Source organism: Danio aesculapii, chromosome 3, assembly GCF_903798145.1.
Source record: "Danio aesculapii chromosome 3, fDanAes4.1, whole genome shotgun sequence".
NCBI classification, from domain to species: domain Eukaryota; kingdom Metazoa; phylum Chordata; class Actinopteri; order Cypriniformes; family Danionidae; genus Danio; species Danio aesculapii.
In genome coordinates this window covers 35,551,129-35,571,460 of record NC_079437.1, presented here as the reverse complement: position 1 = coordinate 35,571,460, position 20,332 = coordinate 35,551,129, and the positions used below count along the sequence as shown (strand labels likewise).

Sequence of the window (20,332 nt, the reverse complement as noted above, 5' to 3'; positions counted from 1 at the left end):
CAGTGCACGTAACGCGCGCGCACGACAGTGAGCAGTAAATATAAAAGAGTGAAAGCAGACCAATCACAGCGCAGCTCCGTCCGCACACATTCCGACAGGCGGCGACACACACTCACGTCACGCCTTCTTGGGGTTTCTCCTGGGACTGTCCTGCAGATCATTTAATCTGCGCTGTTCCTCTAGACCTATAATCAGAAACTGCCCTAGTAGTTATGGTCAGATTAAAGGTCTATAAAACACTTCTCAACTGGGCAAGATTGGGCCACTGAATATAATCTTTCAGAAACAGTGAGCATTAAACAGGGGCGGATTTAGTGATTTGGGGGACCTCAGCATTTTCAGCCAATAGGGCCCAAAAGTCCTAAAATGCACCATTTATTTAGCTGTTTTTATATCACTTGATCTCCTTTTCTACATCTTATCTTAATGCAAAATAATAATGACATGTAAAGCATCTTAAGTAAAACTTTTTAAATGATTTGTTTTCATAAACTGAAAATAATAAATGAACTCTTTCACTTTTTAAACTAAATCTAAACTAAACAAAACTTTTACGGCTGGACTGCTCCATGATTGAATGTGGGGGACACATTTGCACAGATGTAATAATTACGTTCACTGTACAAAATATAATAGAAAACAATGTAATATATAATATATGCTTCAAGATATTTGAGGCCATCAGATTTTTTGGGGCCCTAAGCCACTGCTTACCTTGCTTATTGGTTAAATCTGCCCCTGGCAATAAATTGTACAAGTGCATTCTGTAATAATTCCTGTGAAAAGATTTGACGATTTGCGATTCAGCTGCTTTCCTTTATATGGAGGTTTGTTATCCTGGGGGACCCAATTATCTTGACCCACTTTTAAAATACATTGAAATTATTTTTGGATTAAAAAAATTATTTAATACACAAAGTCATCTCCATCTTCCAATTTGCATCTTCTATTACCTTAATTTTAATCCAGGAACATTTTTAATAATTTGAATTATTAATCTATTGTTTTCTGTATGTTGTAAAATAACTGAATTTAAACTATGTTACATATATTTTATTAACCATGGGTAATAACTTGGCTGAGACTTGGCCCAGCTATGGTCCATTTTTGGCTCTTATCAAAAAGCCAGACCTGGTCCAGTCATGTACCATAATTCACTGTGGCATGTGAGCCAAGCAAAAGCTGATTTTGTGGGCCAGAGAAATTTTGCTATGTGGGTTTTTGTCTGTAAATTATGAAAGGTAACTAAAGGTACAAAAACCTGATCTTGGTGGAAAATCATTCATTCGAAGCGACATCGAATGACTCATCGAACCAAATTAATCTTGAAATGATTAGACGATTATGATTAGTTTCAGTTCGTATTATCAACAGAAATTCCCCAAACTGGAAGTGCATATCTCATTTTGGTAATGACTATGTGTAATTTTTTTTGTTATGTGTTTTTTGTGGCTCTTATACTAACAGGAGTGACTAAACATGTGGGTCACATTTACAACAAAATAGCTATTTTTAGAACATTAATAGACGTAGTTTCTGGGTCATGTGAGTGTACATCATTTGAATATTTCACAATAGGGTTATTTTAAAGTACTGTAATCACACTTGATATATGACTAAGTTACAAACATGATTAAAACTTTGCTGAAAAAAACTGTTCCACTAACAAATAAATAAATAAATAAAGTTTTATTTATATATTATAGTGACTTTCCAGTACTCAGTGATGCATTACAGTAGAGTCACAAGAAGGAAAGATGAACACATAAAGGATAATGGAAAACATTATAATGACAAACACCACATAGGAATGATAACATATGAAGAGAGCTGTAGGACATAACTTACAATTTCTAACATTAAGAAAACAAAAATTTTCACTTTCAACATGTGGTATTTTTATATTAAATATGAAATAGGTAAAAATATGAACAATTAATGTTTCAAGGTGAGCATTCGTTGGGCTGACAATAGTTTTTGAAGATTATTTGTTTATTTCTGAATCATCATTAAATTACATTGCATTATACTGTATGTCTCCACAATGTAAACTACAGAACTTTAATACAAAAACTGTATATGATCTAAGACATTTATGTTATGATAGGGTGAAAGGCAAGAGGTCCTATTTTGGTGCTAGGTATTTGGGGCCCTCAGATTTCCTGGGGCCCTAAGCGACCGCTTACATTGCTTATTGGTTAAATCCGCCCCTGGCAATATATTGTTCGGGTGCAATCTGTAATATCTTCGTGTCAAAAGATTTAACATTTTGCTTGAGATTGAGCTGCTTTCATTTATAGGGAGGTTTGTTTTCCTGGGGGATCTGATTATCCCACTTTTTATAGAAAAAATCCCCAAAATTTATAAAAGAATGTCTTTAAATTGTGAGATATCTGAATTTCTTCTCAAATTACAACATATGCACAAAATTGTAAATTGTTTTATTTTATCATATTTCTCTGACTTTACATCACATGTCAGGCTTTAGTTATTAGAGTAAACAATGATGTACAACAAAAACTAAAAATCTGAGTGCAACTGTAAGTAATAAGCAACTCTCAGACTCTCATGCACATTTTACCCCACTTGTTTAAAAGTTTAAACTTTGAAATTAATTACATTGAATGGAGGAAAATGTGTCTATTATTACATACTAAATACAGCCTACCTTATAAAATTATAGAAGATTTTCCATAATTTTTACCTCTGTAATTCACTTTTGTTCAAAGAATGTGATGTAGCTGATATTTGAACTCTTTAAAAGAGAAGACATTTGTCACTTTTTTAAACATGTGCCATTGTTTTATTCATTTATTGAGTAAATTTATATTTATTGATTTATTGTAGAGTTTATTTAATGAGTTTTACTGTTGAGTTAAGGTTAGGCCTAATATGCAAGATAATTTACATATTACGGATGTTATTTGCTATATTGTAAAAAAAAATCTTCAAAACTGTTTTAAGTAGAACGTTAAATTAACACTGAGAATAAGTTAAAATAAAAATATGATGCAAACTTTCATGTACCTTGCTCGATAACCCAGGTAGCAAAGAATTCTGGCCCAGATTTGGCATAAACCTGGCACAGCAGTCATTCATCCGGCACTGGCATACAGCATGTGGGCCAAACATGGCCATGGTTTGGCAGAGGTGACACAGTCTTTAAGGTGGCACACAATATTTGGGCCAGATGATAAATATAGGAATTGGCCCAGGTGTTAATAATTGATATATGGGCCATGTAAGTTTGGTCTATCTTGACCCACTTTTAAAATGCATTTTTATTATTTTCAAATAAAGGAAAAACATTTCTACCAATCAGGTCGCTTTGAGAAAAAGCACGCCCATAGCACATGTAAAGTGCAACGATTCATAGGTTTATCAATTTCATTGCAGTCGTGACACACCAACAAAACTGGCCCCGTTCAGGCTGAGTTATGGCCAGACTTGGTCCAGTCATGTACCAGTCATGTATGGCCAAGCAAAAGCTGATTGTGTGGGCCAGCGTTGGGCCAAAGATATTTTGCTATGTGAGAATTAACGAATAGTTTATTCTCTCAATTCCCATTTCCTCTTTTATCCTATGTGATATTGTGTGAAAATGATTTACTATTAAACAAGTTGCTCTTGTTCAGTGTATTATTGTAAATGAATTGTTCTAGGTTCCTAAAACATGTGTTTGGATTATAATGTACTGTCTTTTGAAATATATATATATATATATATATATATATATATATATATATATATATATATATATATATATATATATATATATATATATATATATATATATATATATATATATATATATATTGTATAAAATTGGGAAAAGAACCCGCCCAAAACTTCCATCAGAGCACTGCGCGCGCGCCACTGTTATGGTAACTGCGCCCCGCCCGCCACCAGCACTCAGGCGCGCGCAGTTTCACTCCCTACTGTATCGATGAAGTTGCACAAAGATGGCGGATTTCCTGCCGTCCCGGTCCTTTCTATCTGTTTGTTTTCCAAACTGTATTCTGAACAGCAGCGAGGCGGAACAACTAAGGAAATCTAAAGAAATAGACCGAGGACTTATCAAAGACAAAACCTATGTGAAACGCCTAGTGAAGATACTTTTGCTCGGCGCCGGAGAGAGCGGCAAGTCCACTTTCCTCAAGCAGATGCGCATTATACACGGGCAGGACTTCGATCAGGGGGCCAAAGAAGAGTTCAGAGGCACCATTTACAGTAATGTTATGAAAGGTATGAGGCCCGTTTTCCATTCACAGACATGTGCAAAGTCTAGCGAGGTGCTAAACTTGACTTTTAGAGTCTCCAAGAGGGATGAGAGGACGGAGAAGTGAGGTTTAGCTAGCGTTAGCTGAAGTTGCGCTGTAACCTGCTCAGGAGAAACGCCCATGTTATTCTCTCAACTTTTCACCGTCGCGGTCTTGAACAAAAGACCTCTGCTGAGAGCTGGTTTCTGTCTAAACCCCTTCCTAGATAGTATGCGCATTCAATGAGTGGATTAAATCGCCCTCGTGGTTTCATTGTGCGGCTGGACTCGCTTTTGAATTTCACCAGAAATGACCGTTAGCGCTTCATAGTTTGAAGCGCTTCATAAAGAGCACAACTTCTTTAACAATTGAAACTGTTTAAAAGCAACAATAAAACCACCAATAGTTACTCAATTTTGTGAATATCATACTCAATATCGTCATAGTTTTGACGTTTTACCAGAATCTCGTGGCTATTTAAAGAGCTGCCTCGTGCGCGTTAATGGTTTGTCTGCACGAGTAACATTTAAATGCCATAACTAACGTTGAAACTGAATTAACGTTATGTATCATGAATCAATCCAATATGAAAAGTCCGGCTTAAAATGTAAATCAACAGCTCTCTCTTGTTTGTTGGTATGCTGAGGCCGTCTCATAAATAACAAAGAGACTGGTGTCTACCGGGAGCATGGCACTCGACTCATATGCAAAGCCTAGTTACGTAGCCGTGCCTATTAATTGCTCATTTTAATTGCAAACGAAAGAGGGGTTTTGTTTCTCAGAGATGTATATTTGTAGTTGCGGACGTGTGTGAATTCACGTGTTTTTGGGCTTCTGTGAAATAAATGGGTGGAGTCCAGAGCTCAGACTAGCACATGATGAAAACATGGCTTAACAGTGGCTCTAACCACTAATACATGTAAAAGAAACTAACAGCTTTACTGTTCATGCTGTGGCCTTTTCACAGTTTAAGACAGTTTAACAAGAGCCAGTCTTGCCCGATGATCTTTAAAGAATAGAATTTGTGTTGCATGTGAACAAGTTTTTCACGCACATGTCTTTGGGGTCAGGCTTATTTCCTCTTTACTTTCTTTTGAAACAAGGAATTAATGATCAGTGCCCACCTTGTATAATGTGGGGCTCCCCATGTGGGCTACCTCAGCTGGGGATTTCCAGTGCATATTGCTATGAAAAGATTTAGAGATTTCCTGTATGAGATTAATATGCCACATCGGTAATCGTTTTCGAAAGGCATCACAATGACAAATGCTTCAACTGCGATCTCGTGGAGATTCATCTGTAGTCACTAACATCATCATCATATCCTTCCCTAGCTCAACTTAAACAGGAAGCATTTAGTCAAATGGCAGCTTGGATTGAATCCTAAGGCATTCCAGAAAACAGAAATTTCTCCTTATAGTGCCTGGAGACTGAGAAAAAACACTTAAACAATCAGAGGTTTGTCTATTGGTTTCTTGCATTTCACTCAAGATTGTACTCGCATACATTTGCAGAAGTGTTTGGTTGAAGTTGAATGGTTTCTCGCAGTTTGACAGATCAGTTTGGACACTGATCGCATCTTTTAACAGTTAATTATGTGAACCAGTTAACCTGCATATTTTAGCACTGCAGCTGCCTAATCTGATGAAGTGCTAGCTAGTATCTGGTGATGGAGGGCATGTTTTGTGTACATCACCTTCTTGATTTGGTGCTTAACTTTCTTTCTTATTACCTTAAGAAATAGAAAGTTTGAATGTTGTTTAAAATAAAAATCATTAACTTAATTATTTTCTATCACTCTTAATTGATTTGAATGCATTTTTAATGCAATAATGCAGAATAAAAGTGTTTTTTTACTTTCAAAACAGACCTGTTTTTTCTTACAGATCCCACACAACAGCAGTGAAGGCTATGATGGTACATTATAAATTGGTTTACCGTTTTTGTTAAATTCTGATCTCTAACCGGCCTGCCCCCTTATCTCCTAATTTATCAATTTAATAAAATGTTTTCAAAACATAATTACTACTGTTAAATAATACTCAAATGTTTTGGAGTACTATACAGTACTATACACTGTTTCATGAACTTTTAACTGAGTGTTCTTTAGGCCTGTCACAATATCTATTTTTTTGTTGTACAATATATTGCACCAAAATATATTGCGATAAACGATATTATTGTCATTTTTAAGACCATTTATGACACTCATTATATAATAACCAGAATGACAATAAGAGTAAGCTCTTCCAAAGGACACATAATATTTTATTCTTAAGAATATATTTAGAATAATTTTATTATAGTCATTTTTACAATTTAGTAATTAAGCATTGGAATCAGAATGTGAAAACAGATATCCCAAACAAATAAATTATAATAAATGTTAACAAAAAAAAGTGCAAGGTAAACAGTAACAGAGACCAGGTCTATTTTCAGTTGTCAGACACCCACATGAAAATGTTTTTTAGTAATTCACAGTCATGTCAATACTATAGTGTTTTTTTAACCATACTGACACTAACATCTCCAATAGAGAAAGAGAAGTTGCATAATCAGCTAGTATTGGTTCTTATATTTGGGCGATATATATTGCCTCACCAAAAATCATTGAGGTGCGTTGTGCGATAAGTCGATATATTTATTATTGTGACAGACCTAGTGTTCTTATCACGAAGAGTTTAAATGTATTCAGATATGCAGTAATTGAATAATCGTATGTAAAATAATGTGCATAGTCTTCGTTTTATATATCATTCAATACAATTAATCGTTATTAATTTTTCAAAGTTACAAACGGTAAATTATTCTCATGCCTGAATGCTTTTAAAACCCTCACACAGTCACAGGCCTCAGAAACACTTTCAAAATGATTAATTATAATCCAGACTTAACATTGCATATACTCATGATGTGACTATTGTGAATGATCACATTGCCATATCGATCCTGAAACTATATATTGTGCAGCACAACTATACCGCTTGTACGCAGAACATAAAGACTTTTTACCATTTATTTACTCAGACAACAGTTATCATGATTTGATTGTGTACAGCAGTAGCTTTCATTTATTCATCCAAAGTCTGCCAAATTCTGTGGCTTTGCACATTGCACAGCTTATTCAGACTATTCTATAATTTCATTACAGAAATTCTAGGGCTTATTAATTTAAGTTTGTCCAAAGAAATAGCTTGAACACGTTTTCTAAAGTCTTTTACAGGTGATTCGCTTTAGTAAGGAAAGGTCAAGATTCAGGTGTGAACTGCATTTAATGCATTTTGAATTGATGGGATTTTTAATGCAGTGTTGTAATTACTCTTATTTAATTGCTGTATTTAAATTTGTATCAACATCTATGCTTATTCAGTACTAGACATTTCTATGTGATTTGAATTGAGAACAGAATAACAGTCTTGAGTGTTCACATTGTATAACCGGACTAAAACACCAGCTGTGTGTCTGAGTAGTTCATTCTGTGTGTTTGTTGGACAGTATGGATAAAATCCTGTCCTGTGGTTTCTCTTCCAAACTATAGCAGGTCATTTATCTTTTCTAACTCGGGAATGATTCTGTTTATAATGCTAAATAGTAGCGTCCTGCTGTTGTTTATAGAAATTGATGTTCTGTGTAGAAGTCACAGTAAAGATTCAAGGAGCTGTTTTTGAGACACAGTCAGTTTTAAGGTGAAAGTGCACATGTGCATATATCATGAGGACACAATCAGAGCAGCAGTCACATGGATGTACCACTTCACAACAGATGTGGGATGAGTCAAACAGGTTACGCTTCTGAGCGCCTCTGCTTTCAGTTTCCTGCACAAAAGACAGCTTGAACTTTTTTTTTTTTGTCTCATGCAATGCATTTTGTATGGAGGTTGACTTACATTGACTTATCCTGTGATCTGGTATGCTGAGTTTCACCTACAGCTCGAGCTGCTCAATTGTGGAATAACTTAGAATCTAAATGTTTGCTATTGTTAGTTTTAAAACATTTGTGAACATAAACAGATTAAAACAAGGTTAGTTAAAAGAAAAAATAAAATTAAGAAGAAAATTGTAGTTGTCCAATAAGTGAATTAATTATCAGATAAAAATATGAAAGTGAAAATAAATTCTGTACATCATGCAGAGATGTGTATCAGTGCTGCTGCAGTGCTCACAAAGACTCTTAATGCTTTTTCGACTACGTTTCATATTGATAATGTCATTATAATATGAAAAGAGCTGAAAATCCTCAGTGATTTCACTCAGTGAATCAGCTGTATTTGTGGTGCATGTTTGTTCTGCATGTAACATTGCTCTCGATACACATGTGCACAGAATCGAAAGTACTGTATCAAAACTGTTTGACGGGCTGTCACTGTAAGGATGTTTCTCTTGTGGTAAATATCAGTGTGTATTTTATTTATTTTTTTGCCATTTTAATGTAATTTAAATTGAAATGACTTGCACAGCTTTTAAGTTGAATAGATGCTTCTGCCTGATCTTTTTAACTAGGCAGGCTTTGTAAAATAATGATGTGTAAAAAAAGAAAGGTAAAATAAAAAGTTAACCGGGGGTTGCCATGGTTGTGTTTTCTATGTGGCTGGCTTGACAAAAGTGTATTGTTGCAAAATTGAGGTTATCGTAACAGCCTTAGGCCCTGTTTACATTAATATGTTTTAGTTTTAAAAACGACATTTTAGAATGAAAATGATCAGCGTCCACACTGGTGTTTCATCGAGTGTTTCTGAACAGCTCTGTGTCCATACTACACCGCTGCAAACGCACATCACATGACCACACGCATTCAATCCATAAGAGCTGTGCATGTCGGACTGTTCATTAAGGATCAACTGCTGGATCTAATCTCACTATATTTGTTAAACGTGATATTTAATTCATCTTGTTGTCTACATCTAACGACATATTCCCCGACTTTTGAATCTATTACTTGTTCTCAGGTAATGTGTTTTGGCTGAATGCAAAGATAAGTTAGGCTAATATCTTAATTAATGTAACCACAAACACTGATTCTGCACATTGACAGATTGCATGCCTTTATTTCCTAAATTATATATACTTATTGTACGTTATACTTTTATAATGGCCATTATTGATTATTAAACTGATATTCAGCAAAAGAGAGGGTGTGTGCCATATTTTTCACTGAAAATGAAACAAGGCAGTTATGTTATAGGCTCTGTTTTCTTGTTAATATGCATAGAGTGTAGGCTTGGGCGGTATACAAATTTTGATACCGTCAAACCTCCTCCCTATTTTACCTCGGTATCTGGTATTACCGTGCATAATAAAAAAAATTAAGATGTAAGGCTCAGACAGAGTCACCAAACCGTTGGCTTATGCCTAAACCGTATATAAATCAGTATATGCGACCTTAGGTTCGGGGTCACATGTTTGTCTTGTTCATATTAGAGATCTGCGCCGGAGAGAGAGAAAGCACCAAGCGACACAGCATCACGCTCTCTCTCATTCACACAAGCACATAAACAGCATCCATGCATATGCTCGCTCCCGCGCTTTATTTGGAAATTTGTTCCCGCACCGCAAGAAATCTGGTCTGGTCCCGTGGCTCCCATAGTACAGCTGCGGGAATTCAGACCTCTAGTTCGTATTTACTACGTCTCCCTTCTCGTTTGGTCGAAACCGGAAATACTGCCAAACTGCAGAGGTTATGTAATTTTTTCGAGACCAGGTCACTTGGAGCACGACTCGCCATCAAACCTCTCTCTCTCTCTCCTCCACACTGTCCCGTGATGTCAATCACGCATTTTAGGCATTAAATAAATAATATTTATTATTTAATACTTGTCTCATATACAAGTGCATTGTTTTTTATAACTGTATTGAAACTGACAACTGACGTTGCTATTTTTAGATCTCGCAGTATACCATATTACCGTATTACCTCCCAAGCCTAATACAGTGAAGATGACGGTCATATAAATATCTACACGACGCCTCAACATTTTTGGTGTCTGTTAAGTTAATATTAAAATGAAAATAGGCAATTCCTCATTTGGTGTGTTCATTTGTATTGTTGAGAATGTGAAACAACGTAGCCTGCAGGGTGATGTGAATGAGGTTATAGAGTACACTGTTCCCTTTTGAAGATTTACCCGATGTGTCCCCGGGAGTTTGTTTTCCTTATCAAACTTGCGAAGTCTGAACTTACAAATAGAGGATGCAAGACTGAACTGTGTGTAGTAGGAAAAAGCCCCATTCAGACAGGCGAATGTCTGCAGCCATGTCTCCATTTTCAGATGTCTCCGTTTTCCCCCATCCACACTGAGACGGAGCAGCAGCGTTTTAAATTGAAAACGGCCTCTTCAGCATTTCCAAAACGCTCCGTTTTTGTCGCTCGAAAACTCCAGCGTAGTGTGGACGGATGGTGTAACCGTAGCAAAACTTATGCGTTTTAAAACTAAAACGTATTAGTGTAAACGCGGCCTTATACTCCTTGACTTAAATACATCAGCTGTTACACCCTAATAACATTGAACAGTTTGTGTTTTTGTCATATTATTTTAACAGCTTGAGGTACCACTAATTAGGTTTGTCACAGTACCAAAATTTCAGCATTCTGTACCAGTAAAAATACACCGTGTTCTGTAATCACATTTCACTACATTGTACAAAATCACACAGATTATGACTGAAATTGTAGTTGTAAACAACATTACTTTTGTTTGCTTTCCCATAAACAGTATAACATGGGTTTATTCATTCAGTAGTACTTGTGTATGTCATGCTTAGCACTACTGCAATAGTGATGTAGAGCAGTGGTTCTCAAACTGGGGGTCGCGACCCCTGCAGGGGTCGCAGAATAATTTCAAGGGGTCGCGAGAGTGATTTATTTTGTGATTTTTATTTTTTGTGATTATAATATGTATTTTTCAGTATTAAAAGTGAAAGCTAATATTTTCAGATTTTTTAAAGATATCACTGATGAATTCATAAAGTATTTAGGATACATTCAGGCAGAATGCATCTTTGCACTTGAAGCGCAGCGCTCAGAAACAGTTTAAAACTGTTGTCATGTCAACTTGCTGCAGTAAACAAAGCCTTCAACGCTTGCCCCGCCTTCGCTCTCTTCTTATTGGCCCACTGCGCTAGACTAAATCATTCAGTCAACGCCTTCTGCCTTCAGATGACAGGAGATACAACCGCGAAAATGTAACGCGCTGAAGATAAGAGACTGAAAACAACACTGACAGATTTAGTTTTAGAAATTAGCTAAAGCTACAAATAATGGCACATCTGATTACTGATCATGTGGTGAATGTTAATCCACCATCTACACTTTTCAGAGTGGATAAAAGACTTCCATTGGCTTCAAGTCCGCTATGAAAATAACTAGCATTCACTGTAAAGTCTGTGGGACGGAATTTTCAGGTAACTGTTTGCCACTGAATCTACACATTTTAAGCACAATAGGTTCTGTTTAATTCTGTTCTGTTTTATATATATTGCTTGTTAGTTTTGATTAGTGTTGATTTTAAATGCAATAAATCTGTTTATAAAGCTTGTAGTAACGGTGCGATAATTGGTGGGTGCACCTAAATTAAAAAATTTAGAAGCACCAGTGCTACCAAGCAAAAATGTTAATTTCGAGCCCTGTAATGTATAGTAAATATTGTGAAAATATTGTGAACAGCTGAAAATAAGTTATTTTTATTGTTTGGATATGCTTTAGTAGTGGGGGGTCGCGAGTTCTTGACGATAGTACATTGGGGGTCGCTGGCTTAAAAGTTTGAAAACCACTGATGTAGAGTACATTAAGAGGTGAAATTAAGGGGCATAAAGACATTGCTGATTTTGCTGCTGATTGAACCAGTACTCGAAATTCAGTGCAATTTTACATAATGCTTGTTGCAACCTGCTGATGTAAGAATAATGTCAATTTAATGAAGTGGATTTACTTTTAAAAGGTGATTTGATTTATTTTGCTACCTATTACATCACTGTCTGCTTGTACGCAAACTGTAAACATTTATCCATAATGCTAAGTACTTCTGTGATAATAAAAATTTTTTTGTTAGACCGATATAATACCAATGTGTGGCTTGAAAGGACTGTTATAAAAATAACAATTGTATTTATTTACTCATCTTCCACTTGTTTCAAACATGAGTTTTTTCTTCTGTTAAAAACTAATGAAGATATACAGAAAGAAAAAAGCAGCTATTGACTATTGAGTATTGAGCTATTGAGTATTTTTCTCCTGCTATGGATGTTTTCCGACAACTTAATAATGTCTTGTTTTGCCTTTGCTAACAAAATAAAGACATTTATAAAAGTTAATACAATGGTCTCGAAGTCAATCCCTGGAGGGCAGCAGGTCTGCATAGATTAGCTCCAACCACCTCACCTGATTAGAGTTGGGACAGGGTGTCCACAGGGTCTTAAAGTTTTAAAATGTCTTAAATTTCAAAAACAAATTTTAAGTCCTTAAAAAGTCTTAAATTCACAAAAATATTTTGTTGTAGGTCTTAAATCATTTTAAAAAGGTCTTTATTTTCCTCTGTCCAGCTGAAGCTAACCAGTCGGGTCAACACGCATCCATTTATCAACAATCCGTCTAATTAAAACTTCTGTTTTTATTTCAAAGAAATGCAATCACAACAGCTTTTAGATATTTTTACAGAAAATTCTCTAAATTAAATACTCGAATCAGGAAAAGAAAACCTATGAACAATTACAAAATTCCTCATGACAATAACAGGGCAATATATAAAAAAATTTTGAAAAAATATTGACATCAAAAAATAAGACTTTGAAATGACTACTTTTTTTGCCAAGCAAAAAACAAGTTCCATTGGCCCAACTGGGCCATTTCAAAAAGTCTTAAGTGTTTAGCTTCGTATAAGTCTAAAATTTCATTCATAATCAGGACTCGAAATTAACCTATTTTCTTGGTAGCACCAGTGCTCCTAACTTCAAAAATCACACCCACCAAAAGCACAGGTACTACACATTTTATATTAACAGATTTATTGCATTTGAAATCAACTCTAATCAAAACTAACAAATAAACAAAAAATCTGCATGCGATCACCAGCTCTGCACGCACTGCTTGATGTGAATGAGATGAACTGAATTAACAATAATAACTGTGCTGTGTTCTGACGGGTGATGTCTGATATTGCACAGATGACATTGACATATAACTAGGGCTGGATATCGTTCCAAAATTTTCAATACCGATACCCTGAATTCGATACCGATTCCGAACGATACTTTTTTCGATATTTTTATTTCAAGAAATATATTTTAACAAGATTACATAACACATAATCTCAGACAAACTTTGGTTTTATTATTTTAGGATGTTTGTGACACTTTTCACAGCAAGCCTATCTCTAAGACCAATAAACAAAGGAACAAAAGCACAAAATGAACAAAGTATAGTTAACACAATATATTAGTGCAAACAGTTTTAATAAAGTTCAAGCAGTTTTAAATCGATCAATTTTAAGTATTTGTGAGGCTTACTGCTGCTTAAAGGTTTAGTTCACCCAAAAATTGAAATTCTGTCTTTAATTATCTACAAATGAAGATATTTTGGATTTAATCCAAGAGCTTTCTGATCCTCCCATGAATAAATCGTTGAATAAAGTTATTTTTGTTTACTTTGCGTACAGAAGTTTTCTTGCAGCTTCATATAATTATGATTGAACCACTTATATCACATGGACTTATGTTGACTATGTTTTTGGTTCCTTTCTAGGATGCATATCCAGTAATTCTAATCTTTCTCCACAGTAGAAAAAGGCAGCAACCTTTAACAATAAAATGTGTAACGGCCCTGTGGCATTCATCTTTCCTTTCTTTGTTCATTTGTACTTTTTCTGCCAGTGTAAATGGATTATCACTTGATGGTCTCCTAATTCAGGGTCAGCAGGAGCAGAGACTATAACATTAATGTGAAGAAAACATGAAAGCTAAACTGTTAATGTCAGATTTACCCCCATGCAGTTTACTTAATGGTATGGCCCTGATGTGTGTGTGTGTGTGTAGTTGATGTAGCCTTTGCATGTGTGCGCACTGGTGTTGTTGGAGAGAATAAAGTTGTTCTACATGTAGCCCGTACTGAGTGTATTATTAGCGACAAAAAGCAAAAGTTACAACACGAAGTTCGCCCAACTTTAAAATGATTTTGAGGCGGAGGAGATGGGAAAGGGCCGTCATCGCAGCTTACGCTAATGGTTTATATGCTGTATGATGTAACGTTACGAGAGAGATCTCAGGTCTGGTGTGAGCAAATTGTGGCGACTGACCACTTTCCTCCATGTTTCCTCTGTTGTTGTTGTTGTTGTTGTTTACCACGTCGGAATCTCCACACACGCTCTTCCTTCTACATCATTAAACCGCGGAGAAGCACCACATTGTCACAAGTTTAATGATGATCAGAACAGAACGCCTCAATAAATCCGATCTGCCTGTTTACATGACAGTCGCATTGTCACATATCCGATTTATATCTGATTTATTTCCACATATGAAGGAGACCTGAAACCGATCGCTGAATATTCGAGTGCATGCGTTTTTTTCTGTTTACACGGTCATAGAACAGATCCGATCTGTGTCACATTTGAGCAAAAAATGGGAATTGGGGTAACATTTAACTGGCAGTGTAAACGGGGCCTTAAACTTTACTTTAACGGTACACAAGCAAGAAATGCTAAAAGTTAACTGATTTTGTATGTCTGTTTGACAATTTGACATTTGACAAGCTCTGTGCGAGTGGGCGTAACCGCTGTAAACTTGATTTTCAAGACAGCCTCACCTCAGCGTAGCCAATCACCAGCTTTTGATCCGGGCACGTTAAGGATGCAGGTTTTCTAGCTCGCTGACGTTGACAAGATTATACACGTGGGTATCGAAATTTGGTACCGAACGAAAATGTACCAAACTTAAAAAGTATCGAACTCGATACCCAGCCCTACATATAACTTATTATTTGCATGTGTCATCTTAAAAGCAATAACGGTCTTTTCATGAGCTACAATATTAGTTTCATCTCGGTGAATGCATGCTCTTTAATGATGGCTGTCATCGGAACTGAGTGATTGACAGCTCATTAACCAATCCATTCGCATTTCTATCGCTGTGGGCCAATAAGAAGAGCTTGAAGGCGGGGCAAGCATTGCAAGCATTGTTTACTGCTGCAAGTTAAAATGTCGACTGTTTTAAACCATTCCTGAGCTCTGCGTTTGGTGTTTTTGCAAAGATGCAAAATGAGCGAATGCCTCCTAAATCCGTGCATGTGGTGAACATTTTGCTGTGAAAACTGGTCGCACGACATCAATTTTATGCATTCACACAAATGCTCCCAAATATATTTTGAGGTCGCATAGATAGAAATTTTGGGTGCATAGGCGACCAAAACGGTTGCAATTTCAAGCCCTGATAATAGTATTAAAAGGGTGTTCAAAGTCTTAAATTTGACTTGAAACCTGCAGAAACCCTGAACCCTGGTTGGAGCAAAACTGCAGAACTTCAGCCCTCAAGGAATGGAGTCTGAGACCTGTGGTTTAGAACAACTTGAGCGTGAGGATTTTTTCAGGCTTCATTCATTTTCATACTTTATTAGATTATTATAACTGAGTGGGAACATTTACTTTTAAAAATAAATATTTAACACTTTATAAAATGGTTAAAAAGATTGAACATTCTTTGTGGAAGCAGGGCTTGACATTTAATGTTAGTCTGCTTGAATGTTTTGGAGGGACAAATGAAAAAAATATTTCAAGTAACTTTCTAAAAAAAATTGTGATATAGCCTTTATTATATAGCCACAGACTAAACTAGGTCAGTGATTGGAAGCAAACTTGAACAATGACAATTCAGTTTTGTTTTTCCTTAGCCAGAGGCTGTTAAGCCCATAGTTTTAATTTTTTAAAAAGCATTGTTTCTCAAACCCTGTCAAGCACCGGGTAAAGCATCAAATGCAAAAAAGGAACACAGAGTCTAACACAGATTTAAAAAAAGGAAATTAATTAATTCCTGTAGGGATGAGTTTGACTGGGTGCACTATGAGAAGGATGGAGTGATGCTTTACATGTTATAGGATTCACTGCATTCTAATTTGGCAAAAAAGTTTTGTTTGTAAGTGTTAAGGGCGTCACACACTGGATGCGCCGCTCACCGCCGCAACACGGCACGCACATGACAGTTGGAAGAATCGCACACTCTACACGCACATTTGCATGTTATTTCAAATGAAACTATTCTATGCAGAAATATGAACAGTGTCCTGATTCGTGGCTGGGCGCCGCGGACAGTAAACAACAATTATTTGAACTGTACAACCGTACAAGCTAAAAATGAACATTTTATTTTTATATCTTTTTTTTTTCCACAAAGTGTGCAGCTTTTGTCACTGCAGTGTATCTTAATGGGCTTCTGGAAGAACATTTCAAGTACACTACTAGTACATTGATATTATTATACTTATTAAATAAAGTTTACTTTTTACTTGACCTATACTTTAGTATACTTTTTCCTAAGGGAGTATTTACTGACTTACTAAGATCAGTCTTGTACAACCAGAGGGAGTATTGCAGCTCTGACAGCCAAGTTAGGTCATATATCGAGTACTGATTCCTTGTCATGGTGATCGGCTGATACCGAGTACTGATTCTAATGCTTCATGCTTTATAATGGATTGAGCACATTTTCCCTCTAAGTATGAACCTAAACAGAAGATCTGGCCTTAGCTAAGAGAGTAAATGAAGGATGCTGCATATAATCCCTTAAACACGTCTCTAACCATTTAGGTGTGAACGTGTCATGGCCAGGAGCAGCTTTACAGAAAATAATTCATCCATTCATTTTTCTCTGGCTCAGTCCCTTATTTATTAGGAGGTTCCCACTGCAGAATGAACTGCCACAGAAAATAATATAACACCGATATAAAAGTTATGAAAAATTACAATGCAATTTGGAAACATTGAAAATGATGCAAGAAGAATTCAACATGACTCAATCAAGAACAAGTTTGGAGCTCATTTGATGCATAAGAAGGTAAAATGCACACCTGTAAATCTAATACTTCTTTACTAAAAGAAAGGAGGTGTATAAACTACTCTTTATAGCAATGAGTGTATTACAAGAATTTATATTATTAAATATTCATGTTAAAAAATAGTTTTATTTATCTAATAATTCCAGCCAGCTTTTAGTGATTTAGCAATATTGTCAAAACAGAACTTTTAGTCGTTATATGTAAAAAGGCCTAAATATATGCAAGACCATTTAAATATTTTGCTCAGCTCCAACTATTGACATATCTTTACTGCTCTATTCATTTAACCGAAGAAATGTAATGCTATTACAGTGCCTTTCGCGATCTGTACTCTTGCTCATTCACTCTCGTCGCCATGATTTCCGATTGTTTTCACAAGTTTTTGGCAATCACAGGGCCGTTATAAATTTGTGGTAGACTCGCGGAGCTTCCGGGAGATGTCATACGGTTGGATATAATGCTAGATAGGGGCGACCACGTCACATCAGCTCAAAACAGTGGAGATACAATGGTTGCACTTGCAACAAAGAGAGTAGAGCATCACTCGTGCGAGTCACGCAAATAAACTGTAAACAAGTCGCACTGCATCTGTATATATTTTAGCTGCTGTCACTGTGACGTGAACACATTGATCGCCCCCACACATCATTTACCTGTGTTGTAGCAGCTGTAGGCTATGCATAATATACGGGAGTGCACGTGCGTCTTCGGTCCTGTCAGATGTGCTGAGCACTCTCATTCCCATACAGCAGAGAGTGTCTGTGTGAACTCCACCATGTGCAATTCAGAGTTTATCTAGTTTATTAAAAGAAATTGTGATCTGGTCCTATATATATATATATAGATAATATATATAGACCTTTATATATATAAATATATAACAAACAAATATATATATATAAAATACAATTAATTTGACTTCAAGGGGGGCAGGGAAAGCTGTTTGGAGGGCGGGGCGCCCCCCCTAATATTATGGCAGGGGAAACACTATAAATGTAACATATAATCATTTGTTCATCATTTGACTTTGGCATGTGATTCTGTATAATTGTTGTCTAATTAAATTAAGAAATGAAATGGTTAGTTAAAAACGATATGCTCTTACGCTGTAGTAACTAGACCGAAACTGCACTGTATGTAGTGCATGTGTATTTCAGACTGAATGGCTATTTGCTTTCACTAATGCGCATCTATGGACTGCAGTTATTGATTGTGCTGCAGGATGTGCATATAATAAAGACCGTTCTCTGTACTTGGAGTCTTGTGCTCTACTAATGGGCTTTTGCTCAGTCATTGCTAACATCCTAAAGGGCCTTTGGTTAAACACTCTTGACCTAACAACACTTCATACAAAAATGTGCGGTGAGAACAATTAAGGACTCATCCTGTGAAAAGACCCCAGAACTGCCCGATAACTCCATGTGACATTCAGAACTATGACGGATCATGTGTTAAGTCTTTTGTTAAAATACTTTGCAAGTTTTTAGCATAATTCATAACTCCGTAGATTCTGAATTAACAAAAAAAGTATAAGAATTGTGCTGTTTAATTTTAGCTTTGCATCTCTCTTTATTTTAGTTTTTTAGATAAAATCTGTTTGTTTTGCAAACGCCAATATATGATTCCATGTCGAAATGTGACTCGAGCCTGCAAAGTTCAGACTGGTGGCGCTCCACAAAAGAAGGCAAAAACATACAATTTCCATCAAGAATGGGAAGATGAATCTCTTTTTACAGTGAAAGATAAGCGCGTTTGTATGTTGTATAGTAAATAATCAAATTAAAGCACAGGAGTCATTTTACTGCAGACATCAGCCTGCCACTGGCTTTTTCTTATTACAAGCCAAATACCAGAGAACACATGGGCAGTAGCTATTCTGTCACTTAACAGTGAGTGAGTAACTGCATTTTGTAGCACTTTTACCTCGTAAATTGATGATCATAAACAAGTGTATTACTGTTACACCGATAATGCCTGGTTTATACTTGGTGACCCATGGCTAGGGCCAGACAGAATCTGCGGACATTTTTTGCTATTTCTGCAGAGTATTTTGTAAAAAATCTGCGGATTTAAGCAGAATATTTGGGGAGTACCGTAACAAAAAATTTTAATATGAAATAAAAAAATAATGCCCTTTAACTTTTATTCAATGTTTACAATGCAAATCCATCTAGATCCACTTATTTGGTAAACAAAGCAAGTCTCATATAATATATGAACTAATAGACCGAAAATATTACTTTACACACTTTATTGTAAATAAATCAAATGAACACTTTCATATTATTTCATTATTTCATATTTTTATTTCCTGTTGTTGTCGACGTGTGTTTAACGTGCAAAGAAATATGGATAAGACCAAGGAAGCACTTTTTGAAGGCAAGTTTCAGTATAAAACAATTAATGTTGCATTACCAGGCTATCCAGCGTTTCCTCCAGAGTTTCATGCAATTTCGGGTGTTTCATTTTTAACTTTCGACTTCTGTTTTAATGGAATTTGATACCGCATGGCGAACGAGAATAAAAACCTCAAGATTTCATGACTCGGTGGTCCTTTAAGGTAATCAAAAATCGCTTCTTACATGGTAGACTCTTAATAAGAGCATTATCTTAATCATATTAAAATCAGAGTATTGGTGTCCATGTAAATGTACTCGGATAGTGCCAGATGAAGTCGCGAGCTGTCAAAGACAGCGCATTCCTCTGCCTTTTAGCATGCGCCCTCCAATGTTTCAGTAAGTTTGACGTGTTTCTCCTTAAACGCAACTTTTGTAAAGCGTATGCTTCGTGTTGTTGTGTCAGAATCCTTGTGAAACACAGCCATACTTTAGAATGTTTCATTTAAGCAAATTTGATGAACGCTATCATGCGTGTTGAATCTGAGTCGCTCCGGCTGCCCTGTCCTGTCCTGTCCTGTGTGTGTGTGTGTGTGTCTGTGTCTGTTTGTGTGTGTGTGTGTGTGTGTGTGTCTGTGTGTGCATTTTTGTTTCCAGTCCACTTAGAATCCAACTTGGAAATAATTTTTTTCTTTATTGGCATTG

General features: G+C 36.1%; 1 protein-coding gene across 1 annotated transcript in view; it reads left to right on the top strand.

Moving 5' to 3' along the window:
* Positions 1 to 3,915: 3,915 nt before the first annotated feature.
* gna13b (guanine nucleotide binding protein (G protein), alpha 13b) overlaps positions 3,916 to 20,332 on the top strand; it is a 35,380-nt gene continuing 18,963 nt past the window's right edge. Inside the window, exon 1 of the mRNA XM_056453873.1 lies at positions 3,916 to 4,245. Within this exon, the coding sequence (XP_056309848.1) occupies positions 3,963 to 4,245 (283 nt within the window). The 5' untranslated portion in view covers positions 3,916 to 3,962. The remainder of the gene's footprint in view (positions 4,246 to 20,332) is intronic.